Genomic DNA, 14,484 nt, shown 5'->3' with positions numbered 1-14,484 from the left:
TACCGCGCCTATCTTAGCAGTCAGTCGGCGTTGAGTCGCTATCGGGTGGAACGACCTGGGGATTACCTGCCGCAGCAAGTCCATCCCACTTTGCGGTGGGCTCTGGTGAATACCAGTAACCCATTAGACTCCGTTCCCCTGGTACGGCCCACGTCATCTCCCCACTGACACAGAGGATCCACCACCAGTATCCTCTCAGTACCCAGATCCTGACAGCTATATTTTACGTGTTAGACCTCTGGGTAAAGGTAACACCAGTTCACCTCAGGTTTATCTCTTAAGTGCTGAGTGAGCTACACAGATTCAAACCTTTTTAAACTCCAAAGTTTGACTGTCCTCACAAAACTCCTCCTCGTTGCTTATGTCAGCACCCGCAGTTTGCGGAATGTCCGCACAGAGATTATCCTAACAGACATTTCAGCGGGTGAACATAACCTAAAGAGGGCTGGCTCCCATTGTCCTTTTCATGGTTTCTGGGAGCATATCCGGACATTACTCTTTTGCTTTGTTGGATAATGCAAGTTTTCATGAACCCAAAAATATAAATGCCATAGAAGGCTAATCCATGTGGAATGCACACAATGTATCAAGGAGATTTATCAAAACCTGTCCAAAAGAAAAGTTGTCCAGTTGCCCATAGCAACCAATCAGCTCGCTTCTTTCGTTTTTAACAAGGTCACTGCAAAATTAAAGAAACAATTTATGGTTGCTATGGGCAACTGGGCAACTTTTCTTTTGTACAGATTTTAATCTCCCCCATAATGCGTGTTTGATGAAACTAAGAATATTTACAAAGAGTGTCCTTACAAGGCATATACGTGTCATTTGCTTGTGCTTTTAAGTTCACTGCTATCACACAACTAGGAAGATGCATGTCTCTTCAACACGCTTCTTAGTTCGCTGCTATCAAACAGCTAGGAAGATATAATGTGTGTTTGCTGAACCAATAATATTAATCAACACTGTATTTACTAGGCAGATGTGTGTCACTTGCTATCATACAATTAGGAAGATATAATGTATGTTTGATGAAACCAATAATATTTAAAAACACTTATCTTTATTCTGTTGGTCCATATGATTAAAATGATACAAACTGTTATTAAGGAAGGGGTTAAATCACATTCAAAATTCAATTTTTTTTCTTTTTAACCTTTTATTTTTAATGCAAACATTATGCCATAGCACAACATTGATCAGTATTATCGGCACTCCATTGCTCCAGCCTGCCATGGATGACTGGAGCCTTGCTGAACTGATCGGACGGTGAGGAGGCAGGAAAGGGCCCTCCCATCATCCTTTCAGCTGGTTGGGACATTGCGATTTCACTTCGATGGTTCTAATGAGCTCCACTGAGCTGCCAACAGTGTCAACTTTGATCATGGTGTTTAAGGGGTTAATGCCAGGCGTCACCGCGATCGGTGATGTCTGGCATTAGACATGGGTTCAGGTGGCTGATAGCCGCCCGGACCAACCAGCTATGTTGCGTACGTCATGTACACCCTGCGTCCTTAAGTGTTTATAGTAATATACTGTACTATAGTGTCTGGTCAGCTTCTGGTACGCAATTTTGTATAATTTGCTGGTAGCTAGTTGCTGCAGTTCTTTAGTCATTTACTATTCATTCATTAATATTTGATATACTATACCCTGAAATATTGGCAGGTAACAATGTCGGCACTTTGTTATGCTAAAAATCAACACAATTCTTGATATTCTGGTAATGAAAAATATGTTTTACAACTAAACATCTTTTATTGCACGTTATATATTTCATTAGATTTATAAATAACTGTAGGAAACAACACATTGCACATGCAGATAAGAAAGGCTTATATGACATATATTCTTTGTAGCAGAGCAATTTATTTTCTGTTTTAAGTGGGCTAATATTTTAACTGAAAGAGGACCAGATCAGGTCATGTCCAGCCTGTTGTAGTTTTTTGACGGGATGCAAAAGCCTAATAAAATGAAAATAATTGTAAAGAAACATTACAAACTTTACCAGGATGAACAAAACAATCAGTAAAGTCAATGACCACAACATATTAGGGGAATTACAGAATGCCATATTGAAAATTAGGATTGTAAATAGCAACTGTAACTTGCAATAAGATCTGAAGAAAACATTTCTCTCATTACATGCTATATCGTTAAGGCAGCTCTCACAAAGGAGGATGGCTGACAATACTATAATTAATTGATGACCGATTCATGAGTGTATTTCCGACGTAAGGAAGCGGTAAGTGTTGGATATAACGATACAATCGAGGGACGAGAATTCAGACTGGGGTAAATTCTCTTTAAAACCGCTCTTCTAAATAGGATATAGACCCAAGGGTCCAAAATCTGATTCCATGTTACCACTCGAAGAAATATTAGAAGCAGTTTCTCGGTTTCTCGAGGAATTTCTCTATCCCCCAGTTCATTATTGGGCTGCTGAAGAACTGTTTGTGCTATAAAAATCTGAAAAATATACAAAAAAAAAATTGAGATTAAGATGAAATCTATTAAAAAAATTTAATAAACGTATATCAGTTCTATGCAATACATCAGCGCCATATCACAGTAACAATATGGATAGGGGATAAGTGTTTGATCACAGGGGGTCCAACCGCTGGGACACCGAGATCTCCCAAATGGGACCCCGGCATTGCTGTGCTCTGGCTAATGCTCGTAGCGTCAACCTCACTGTGGACGACGGTATGCCCCCTCCCCATACAGCTCTGCGGGAGAGGCACGAACACTGCATCCCCGCCTCTCCCATAGAACTACATGGAGGAGACGTGTTGGCCATGGCATCATGCTGCGGCCAACACGCCTCCTGCACAGGAGAGATCCAGCAGAGCTGTGGCCCCGTGCGGGAGATCCCAGCATTCAGACTCCAAGCGATCAAACACTTATCCTGTCGATAGGGGATAAGTGTTATATCACTGCAGATGTCCTTTAAGCCCTTAAGGACGCAGGACGTAAATGTACGTCCTGGTGCGGTGGTACTTAACGCACCAGGACGTACATTTACGTCCTAAGCATAACCGCGGGCATCGGAGCGATGCCCGTGTCATGCGCGGCTGATCCCGGCTGCTGATCGCAGCCAGGGACCCGCCGGCAATGGCCGACGCCCGCGATATCGCGGGCGTCCGCCATTAACCCCTCAGGTGCCGGGATCAATACAGATCCCGGCATCTGCGGCAGTGCGCGATTTGAATGAATGATCGGATCGCCCGCAGCGCTGCTGCGGGGATCCGATCATTCATAACGCCGCACGGAGGTCCCCTCTCCTTCCTCCGTGCGGCTCCCGGCGTCTCCTGCTCTGGTCTGTGATCGAGCAGACCAGAGCAGGAGATGACCGATAACACTGATCTGTTCTATGTCCTATACATAGAACAGATCAGTATTAGCAATCATGGTATTGCTATGAATAGTCCCCTATGGGGACTATTCAAGTGTAAAAAAAAAATAAAAAAAAATGTAAAAGTAAAAAAAAAGTGAAAAATCCCCTCCCCCAATAAAAAAGTAAAACGTCAGTTTTTTCCTATTTTACCCCCAAAAAGCGTAAAATTTTTTTTTATAGACATATTTGGTATCGCCGCGTGCGTAAATGTCCGAACTATTAAAATAAAATGTTAATGATCCCGTACGGTTAACGGCGTGAACGGAAAAAAAAAAGTCCAAAATTCCTACTTTTTTAATAAATTTTATTTTAAAAAAATTATAAAAAAATGTATTAAAAGTTTTTTATATGCAAATGTGCTATCAAAAAAAGTACAGATCATGGCGCAAAAAATGAGCCCCCATACCGCCGCTTATACGGAAAAATAAAAAAGTTATAGGTCATCAAAATAAAGGGATTTTTTTTTAAGCGCAACAATAATATAAAAGTATGTAATAATGGGTATCATTTTAATCGTATTGACCCTCAGAATAAATAACACACGTCATTTTTACCATAAATTGTACGGCGTGAAAACAAAACCTTCCAAAATTAGCAAAATTGCGTTTTTCGTTTTAATTTCCCCACAAAAATAGTGTTTTTTGGTTGCGCCATACATTTTATGATATAATGAGTTATGTCATTACAAAGGACAACTGGTCGCGCAAAAAAAAAGCCCTCATACTAGTCTGTGGATGAAAATATAAAAGAGTTATGATTTTTAGAAGGCGAGGAGGAAAAAATGAAAACGTAAAAATTAAATTGTCTGAGTCCTTAAGGCCAAAATGGGCTGAGTCCTTAAAGGACAACTGTAGTGGTCAAAAATCCCTGCCCAAGTGTTCCCCAAACAAAAGTTATACAATTCAGTCAATTAGTCCTATTTACCTATATGCAGCCGTTTCTGAGATATTAGAGTTGCCAGCATAGCCCAGTAGTCCTGCGTCCGTCCCCTATTCATTACATTGCAGCCGCCATCTTGGGGACGGAGATCTCTTCCTCCCAGCAGTGTTTGTGCTCCCCCTAGCCTCTGTCAGCTCCTCCCTCTTATGCATATGCATGAGCGGGTGCTTTCTGAGGCAGCCATAGGCTCATCCTCAGAAACGCCCCTATCTGTAAGATTCAATCAGGGGGAGAATGAGGACGTCCACAGCTCCTCCCCCCTCCCCTGCTCTGTCTACATAGGACCTCACTTATCACCGGGAGGATTCAAGTTATCATGGGGGAAAACACAGAGCAAACCACAGAGCAGGGAGGGGGGGACGTGTGTGTGAAGGAGACATATTATACTGCACGGGCTGGAGGTGTATACAGGGAATAAATATCATACTGGTTCTGTGTGTGAGGGGGGACTACTGAATGACACATGCTGGGAGTTGTAGTCCCTGTTATGTGTGTGTGTATGCCAGTGTTTCCCAACCAGGGAATGCTGGGAGTAGTAGTTTTGCAACATCTGGAGGCACCCTGGTTGGGAAACACTGGTGTATGAACTACAACTCCCAGGAGATTACAGAGATACAATAGAGGTGTTGGTGAACTACAACCCCCAGGAAACTACAGAGATACAATAGAGGTGTTGGTGAACTACAACTCCCAGGAGACTACAGAGATACAATAGAGGTGTTGGTGACATACAACTCCCAGGAGACTACAGAGATACAATAGAGGTGTTGGTGAACTACAACTCCCAGGAGACTACAGAGATACAATAGAGGTGTTGGTGACATACAACTCCCAGGAGACTACAGAGATACAATAGAGGTGTTGGTGAACTACAACTCCCAGGAGACTACAGAGATACAATAGAGGTGTTGGTGAACTACAACTCCCAGGAGACTACAGAGATACAATATAGGTGTTGGTGAACTACAACCCCCAGGAGACTACAGAGATACAATACAGGTGTTGGTGAACTACAACCCCCAGGAGACTACAGAGATACAATACAGGTGTTGGTGAACTACAACTCCCAGGAGACTACAGAGATACAATATAGGTGTTGGTGAACTACAACTCCCAGGAGACTACAGAGGTACAATAGAGGTGTTGGTGAACTACAACTCCCAGGAGACTACAGAGATACAATAGAGGTGTTGGTGAACTACAACTCCCAGGAGACTACAGAGATACAATATAGGTGTTGGTGAACTACAACCCCCAGGAGACTACAGAGATACAATATAGGTGTTGGTGAACTACAACTCCCAGGAGACTACAGAGATACAATATAGGTGTTGGTGACATACAACTCCCAGGAGACTACAGAGATACAATACAGGTGTTGGTGAACTACAACTCCCAGCCAGGAGACTACAGAGATACAATAGAGGTGTTGGTGAACTACAACTCCCAGGAGACTACAGAGATACAATACAGGTGTTGGTGAACTACAACTCCCAGGAGACTACAGAGATACAATACAGGTGTTGGTGAACTACAACCCCCAGGAGACTACAGAGATACAATACAGGTGTTGGTGAACTACAACTCCCAGGAGACTACAGAGATACAATATAGGTGTTGGTGAACTACAACTCCCAGGAGACTACAGAGGTACAATAGAGGTGTTGGTGAACTACAACTCCCAGGAGACTACAGAGATACAATAGAGGTGTTGGTGAACTACAACTCCCAGGAGACTACAGAGATACAATATAGGTGTTGGTGAACTACAACCCCCAGGAGACTACAGAGATACAATATAGGTGTTGGTGAACTACAACTCCCAGGAGACTACAGAGATACAATATAGGTGTTGGTGACATACAACTCCCAGGAGACTACAGAGATACAATACAGGTGTTGGTGAACTACAACTCCCAGCCAGGAGACTACAGAGATACAATAGAGGTGTTGGTGAACTACAACTCCCAGCCAGGAGACTACAGAGATACAATATAGGTGTTGGTGAACTACAACTCCCAGCCAGGAGACTACAGAGATACAATATAGGTGTTGGTGAACTACAACTCCCAGCCAGGAGACTACAGAGATACAATACAGGTGTTGGTGAACTACAACTCCCAGGAGACTACAGAGATACAATATAGGTGTTGGTGAACTACAACCCCCAGGAGACTACAGAGATACAATAGAGGTGTTGATGAACTACAACTCCCAGGAGACTACAGAGATACAATATAGGTGTTGGTGAACTACAACTCCCAGGAGACTACAGAGATACAATATAGGTGTTGGTGAACTACAACCCCCAGGAGACTAGCGAGATACAATATAGGTGTTGGTGAACTACAACACCCAGGAGACTACAGAGATACAATATAGGTGTTGGTGAACTACAACTCCCAGGAGACTACAGAGGTACAATAGAGGTGTTGGTGAACTACAACTCCCAGGAGACTACAGAGGTACAATAGAGGTGTTGGTGAACTACAACTCCCAGGAGACTACAGAGATACAATAGAGGTGTTGATGAACTCAACTCCCAGGAGACTACAGAGATACAATAGAGGTGTTGGTGAACTACAACTCCCAGGAGACTACAGAGGTACAATAGAGGTGTTGGTGAACTACAACTCCCAGGAGACTACAGAGATACAATAGAGGTGTTGGTGAACTACAACTCCCAGGAGACTACAGAGGTACAATAGAGGTGTTGGTGAACTACAACTCCCAGGAGACTCCTGATACAGTAGAGGTGTTGGTGAACTACAACTCCCAGGAGACTACAGAGATACAATAGAGGTGTTGGTGAACTACAACTCCCAGGAGACTACAGAGATACAATAGAGGTGTTGATGAACTACAACTCCCAGGAGACTCCTGATACAGTAGAGGTGTTGGTGAACTACAACTCCCAGGAGACTACAGAGATACAATAGAGGTGTTGATGAACTACAACTCCCAGGAGACTCCTGATACAGTAGAGGTGTTGATGAACTACAACTCCCAGGAGACTCCTGATACAGTAGAGGTGTTGGTGAACTACAACTCCTTTATACACTCAAACAGCAGAAAGCTGACAGGGCATGCTGGGATTTGTAGTCTTGCAACAGCTGGAGGCACCACTGGAATTCCCAGCATGCCCGAACAGCATATAAAATAACTGGGCATGCTTGGAGTTGTAGTTGTGAAAAAGATGGAGGGACCCCTATCAGGACAGTTTTATAGACAAACAATTATGTTTTTTTACCATTTTTCCTTTCACTCTCCAGAGTCCACACTACAGTGAGCGCGGAGGCAGCTGCTTCATCACTGGACAGGAGCAGCATGGGGAGGGGGAGATGAGCAGAAGGGGAGGGTGTATGCATAGGGAAGGAAGATGTGGGCGTTACAATATAATAATTTGCTCGGGGGGATAGAACAGGGGGAGGGCAGCAGCTTACAGGAAGTAAGCACAAGGCATGATGGGAGATGTAGTTTTATTTTCACTTCTCCTCCGTAATTCGTGTGCTGATAACGGGAGAAAGACTGGGCCAATTTTGATGGGGGAGACATCGTTGAAAAGGTCTTTCAAAGACCTATTAAATGAGGTAAAAAAAAAGTTTTTTTGCCCAGCACTGTAGATGTCCTTTAAGGGGTTAAAACATTCTAATACACAAAGTTGAACAAAATCACCAAGCACCATTACTATTTCCTAGCTGCATAGACAATGGCCCTCATTTACTAACGTGAAACCGACAGTTTTTGTCGGGTTGTGCGACCAAATTTGTGTCGCATAGCCCATGCGACACAAATTTGGTCGCACAACCCGAGAAAAGATATCATCACTCCGAGTGTTTTTTAAACCCGTCAAAATGGGCGTGGTCATCTAAAAAAGGGACGTGTTCCCGACAAAAAAGAAAAAACACTCGGAGTATGATGAAAAACTCACAGGAAAACCTGTGAATTTTTCTTCACCAAAACGAGCTGTCGGGAAATTACTGAAAACCGAGTGAATCCTACCCCCATCATGGAACAGGGTCTGTTCCATGTTGGGGGTAGTAGTACAGGGGTTGATCGCATCTAGTCTCACTTCTGAGACCCGATACGATTAAAAGTTATTAAGCAGGGGAGTGGGCGGCATGGTCCGCTCCCCAGCGATGTATGATGTGTTTTACTTTCATTTTCCCAGCCGGGATCCCTGAATAGCCCGTACTGAGGAGCCATTCAGGGATCCCTGCGAGCTGCGGTGGGGAAAGATATATAGAATCGCTGGGGGGAATGTATATGTCCCCACAGCTTCTATATATCTTGCCCCCCGTTGCGCGATATGTCTTGTCCCACGTCGCGCTATTATATACCCCCCGCAGCGCATGTGTACACATATATATATATATACTATATACCCCCCGCATAGCACTATTATATACCTCCCCGCAGCGCATGCAGATATATATTATACATGCCCCCGCACAGCGCATCTATATACACATGCCTCTGAAGCGCTATCAATGACTAATGCAGTGGTCTCCAACTTGTGGACCTCCAGATGTTGCAAAACTACAACTCCCAGCATGCACGCAGCATTCTGAGAGTTGTAGTTTTGCAACATCTGGAGGTCCGCAAGTTGGAGACCACTGGCTAATACTTGTCAATGATAGCGCTTCAGAGGCATCTGTATAGAAGCGAAGTGTGGAGCAAACATATAGCGTTATCTGGTCCCCACTTCGCTACAATACACAATCCTCAGCCATCACCGGAGCTGCCCCATCACCTCCCCCCCATCGCCGGTGTTATAATTACCCGATGCCGGGGTCCGGGGTCTGAGGTCTGCGATGCTCCTGGCTTCGGCGCTCTTGCTGTGCGCTGTCACTGTGCGCACTGATGGTGACGTCCCCAACGCACGTCGTGACATCACCATCAGTGCGCATAGTGACAGCGCAGCGCTATCATTGACAAGTAAGTGGTCTCCAACTTGTGAACCTCCAGATGTTGCAAAACTACAACTCCCAGAATGCTCCGTGCATGCTGGGAGTTGTAGTTTTGCAACATCTGGAGGTCCGCAAGTTGGAGACCACTGCATTAGTCATTGATAGCACTTCAGAGGCATGTGTATATACATGCGTTGTGCGGGGCATTTATAACGCGCTGTGCGGGGCATATATAACGCGCTGTGCGGGGCATATGATTGCGCTGTACGGGGAATATATACATGCATATATACATACATATATACAATTTACCGTGCGACACAATTTCCAACCTGTGGACACAATTTTTTTCCCATGCGACACATTAGTAAATCAGGGAGATGTTTCACCTTTTTTTTTTTTTTACTCCGAGAACATGCGACACTTTCAGGAAACCCGTGGGACACATTTCCAAACCCGTGCGCCAAAAAAAAAAAAAATTGTCGGGCGACAGATTAGTAAATATGGAGATTTTCACTCAGAATTCAGGGAAAACACTCAGAGATTAAACCGACACTCAGTAAATGAGGGTCAATGTCTAAGGGGGTTATTTATCAATATGGTCTTGGCTAGATCATTTTTGTGGTTTGTCAAGATGCGTTTTTTTTGGTGGTGCTGCATATTGTCGCAGTGATCACGATAAATGTTGCGCATATCGGTACCCAGATCATTTTCTACCTTGCTTTCAGATTATCTCTATTCTGTTTCTAAGGCTAGGATTCCACTTCGGGTTTTTTCCCTGCATTTTTTCTTGCGTTTTTGCATTTGAGTGAAAAATGCATTTTTTTCTAAATGTGTTGGGTACCAAAAAAAAAGTTAAAAAAAGAAAAAAGGATGCAGTAAGGATGGGAAAAATTTATTTAATGACATTTTTATAACAAAATTTTAATTAATTGTTAATAAAGTGTGCGTTTCACTTTTTCTCAATTTTTTACGTTTTTAGGTAGTACTACTACTCCCAGCATGGAACAGACTGTTCCATGATGGGAGTAGTACTTGTACTAATAGACATATTGCCCCGGGTGTCACTCCAGACAGCTCTATACAGTGCTCGCATCTCTACACTATACTCCGGACCGGCCAGTGAAGTGAATAGAAATTCACATCACTCATTCATATTTTCCGCTCAGAGTGGGGATTGGCCGGATGGTGGCAGCCAATCACCGCTCTCAGAGGGAAATATGAATGAGTGATGTTCTATTCACATCACTGGCCAGAGTATAGTGCAGAGATGCAGAGTGCAGGAGAAAGCCGCTCTACATCTCTGCAATAGATTTGACGATCACATCAGGTGTCAGGAGTGACACCTGCTGTGATCTGTCCTTAACTGCAGGTACTAATACTCCCAACTCTGCTCCATGCTGTGAGCTGTAGTACACTCTGCTCCATGCTGGGAGCTGTAATACCTGCATTAATAGACAGATCGCAGCGAGTGTAACTTCTGACACCTGTTGCAATCTATCTGTTAATGCAGGTACTACAGCTCCCAGCATGGAGCAGAGTGTGCTCCATGTTGGGAGCAGTAGTACCTGTAGTTAAGGAAAGATCACAGTGGATGTTACTCCTGATACCCGCTGTGATCCTCCAGTATAATGTATAGATACGGCCGGCCGCTCTCCCCTTCACTACTGTATAAATACACCTATTCATGTTTCCCACAGAGAGTTGTGATTGGCTAGCACCATTTTGCCAATCACAGCTCTCTGCAGGAAATATGAATAGGTGTATATACGGCAGCATAGAAAGAAGAAACGATAATCCAGCACTTGGGAAAATTGCAGCTTTATTTTCAGATCCTCTTTAAAACAACGTGGAGCTGATACACTTCACAACATCTGAAAGATTTTGACGCGTTTCGAGCGCATGCGCTCTTTGTCAAAAGATACCTTCTCTACTTCCTGATGCCTAAATATAAGCGATTCAAAGGTGAGTTTTATACATTTAAAATGACAGTCTGCTATCAAGAGCATGTCGGCGACATCTTGATTAAAACTGAGAGAAATATAATGTATATACTCGGCAGTGCAGGGGACCATAAAAGAGCGGCCGCCTGCATCTATAAGTTATACAGAAGGATTGCAACGGACTCGGGGTGATCTGTCAATTAGTATAGGTACTACTCCCATCATGGAACAGTGTGTTCCATGCTGGGAGTAGTAGTACTACCTAAAAAAAAAATTTAAAAAAAGGGAAAAACACACATACACTACATTTTTATTATTGTCGGCTACATTTTAACCCCTTGAGGACCAGGCGTTTTTCGTTTTTTGCACTTTCGTTTTTTCCTCCTTACCTTTAAAAAATCATAACCCTTTCAATTTTACACCTAAACATCTGTATTATGGTGTATTTTTTGCACCACCAATTCTACTTTGTAATGTCATCAGTCATTGTACCCAAAAATCTACGGCGAAACAGAAAGAAAAATCATTGTGCGACAAAATTGAAAAAAAATGCCATTTTGTAAATTTGGTGGCTTCCGTTTCTACGTAGTACATTTTTCGTTAAAAATGACACATTTTCTTTATTCTCTAGGTCCATACGGTTAAAATGATACCCTACTTGTATAGGTTTGATTTTGTATTACAACTTTTTTATTTTTCCATGTTCAGGGGGCTATGAGGGCTCATTTTTTGCGCCGTGATCTGAAGTTTTTGTCAGTACCATTTTTGCATTGATCAGACTTTTTGATCGCTTTTTATTCATCTTTTCATGATATAAAAAGTGACCAAAAATACGCTATTTTGGACTTTGGAATTTTTTTGCGCGTACGCCATTGAACGTGTGGTTTAAAGCAGCATATTTTTATAATTCGGACATTTCCGCACGCGGCGATACCACATATGTTTATTTTTATTTACACAGTTTTTTTTTATTCTTGGAAATGCCAGGTGATTCAAACTTATATTTGTGGAAGGGATCATTGAAAGACTTAAAGGGGTACTCTGGTGAAAACCTTATTTCTTTTAAATCAACTGGTGCCAGAAAGTTAAACATATTTGTAAATTACTTCTATTAAAAAATCTTAATCCTTCCAGTACTTTTTAGCTGCTGAATGCTACAGAGGAAATTCCTTTAAGAGCAGCATGGTGGCTTAGTGTTTTTTTTACACTTTTCTTATGCCATATTATAGCCCCTAGGGGGGCTATAACATTGCATTTACTGATCTTGTACACTGATTGATCCATCTCCATAGGAATGCATCAATCAGTGTTTTCGGCAATTGAATGCTCAAGCCTGGATCTCAGGCTTGAGGCATTCATTCGGCGATCGGACTGCAGGAAGGAAGGTAAGAGACCTTCCTCCTGTGCTACAGCTGTTTGGGATGCCGCGATTATACCGCGATGAACCCGAACAGCTCCCTGAGCTAACCGGTACATTTTACTTTCACTTTTAGCAGCGTGGCTCAGCTTTGAGCACGCGGCTAAAGGGTTAATAGGGCGCGGCACCGTGATCAGTGCCGCGCGCTATTAGCGGCGGGTCCCGGCTTCACTATGATGCCGGGCCCGCCGTGATATGATGTTGGGTTACCGTGTAACCCTGCGTTATATCCCGGGAGCGGGACTAGGTGCGTAATTTTACGCCCTTGGTCCGTGGCAGTTTAAATGCCCTGCCCGCACACAAAAATTGATCCCTGTTTAAAAATGAATAAAAATGTTGTTATAACAAAGATAAATTAAATTAAACACAATTTTTTCCATCATTACTGTATCTTTTTTATTATTTTTTTTAATGATACCCTACGAAATTGTATTAAAAAAAGGTATCTCCATCACTTTTTTTGATCGCTAAAGTCCAAAAAAAGAATGAAAACGTCAAAGGAGTGGTAATTTTTTTAGCCTGGTCAGGAGGTGGTCTAGATTTGCATTTTTTTTTTTTTTTTGCATCATTTGCGGAAAAATTTGCGGAAACATTTAAAACACTCAGATAATAAATTTGTGACCACTGCATCCGTCCATTTAAAAAATGTTAGCAACACCAAAAGTCTAGCAACACCAAAAGGTCAAAGTGACAGAATTTAGAACTTGTAAAAAAAAAGGCAAAAAACACTGCAATTAGCGCAAAATTAAATAAAATTTGCAGATTTAGACCAAAAAAGGGTATAGAACAGTGATAAATAACCCCCTATGTGTCTATGCCACTGGTAGAGTGTGATGAAATATCTATTTGTATTAATTCTCTTAATTTAAACCCTTAAATGGGCACTGTCAGATTCAAAAATGTTTTATATATTGCACACCTTGGCAAAACATTAAGCTTTTTAATATACTTCATAAGAAATTTTTATTTCCTTTTTATAGAAATCATGGCTTATAAAATCATAGCTTTGTCCAAGCTGAAGCACAGGCATGGACAAAGTCCAGTAAGTAAGGGAGGGCTAGTACTCCTCTGCTCTCCTCTGTCTTTCAGAGGAGTCCTATCATACAAGAGAGAGCACAAAGGAGTCCTATCAGACAAGAGAGAGCACAGAGGAGTCCTATTAGACAAGAGAGAGCACAGATGAGTACTATCAGACAGGAGAGAGCACAGAGGAGTGCTATCAGACCGGAGAGAGCACAGAGGAGTGCTATCAGACAGGAGAGAGTACAGAGAAGTACTATCAGACAGGAGAGAGCACAGAGGAGTAAGATCAGACAGGAGAGAGAGCACAGAGGAGTACTATCAGACAGATGAGAGAACAGAGGAGTGTTATTAGACATATGAAAGCACAGAGGAGTGCTATCAGACAGGAGAGAGCACTGAGGAGTCCTATCAGATAGGAGAGAACACAAAGGAGTACTATCAGACAGGAGAGAGCACAGAGGAGTACCATCAGACAGATGAGAGCACAGAGGAGTGCTATCAGACAGGAGAGAGCACAGAGGAGTGCTATCAGACAGGAGAGAGCACAGAGGAGTACTATCAGACAGGAGAGAGCACAGAGGAGTAATATCAGACAGGAGAGAGCACAGAGGAGTCCTATCAGACAGGAGAGAGCACATAGGAGTACTTACAGACAGGTGAGAGCAAAGAGGAGTGCTATCAGACAGATGAGAGCACAGAGAAGTGCTATCAGACAGGAGAGAGCACCGAGGAGTACTATCAGACAGGAGAGAGCACAAAGGAGTGCTATCAGACAGGAAAGAGCAGAGAAGAGTCCTATCAGACAGGAGAGAGCACAGAGGAGTCCTATCAGACAGGAGAGAGCACAGAGGAGTACTA

General features: G+C 42.9%; 1 protein-coding gene across 2 annotated transcripts in view; it reads right to left on the bottom strand.

The window, feature by feature from the left end:
* Positions 1-1,053: 1,053 nt before the first annotated feature.
* The window catches only part of TBXA2R (thromboxane A2 receptor), a 204,977-nt gene continuing 191,546 nt past the window's right edge, over positions 1,054-14,484 (bottom strand). For both annotated transcript variants that reach the window (XM_056571039.1, XM_056571029.1), the window contains exon 3: positions 1,054-2,466. In XM_056571039.1, the coding sequence (XP_056427014.1) occupies positions 2,197-2,466 (270 nt within the window). In that variant the 3' untranslated portion in view covers positions 1,054-2,196. The remainder of the gene's footprint in view (positions 2,467-14,484) is intronic.

This window comes from Hyla sarda, chromosome 1 (assembly GCF_029499605.1).
Source record: "Hyla sarda isolate aHylSar1 chromosome 1, aHylSar1.hap1, whole genome shotgun sequence".
NCBI classification, from domain to species: Eukaryota; Metazoa; Chordata; class Amphibia; order Anura; family Hylidae; genus Hyla; species Hyla sarda.
The sequence above is the reverse complement of the archived record's forward strand: the minus strand, read 5'-3'. Positions and strand labels throughout refer to the sequence as shown.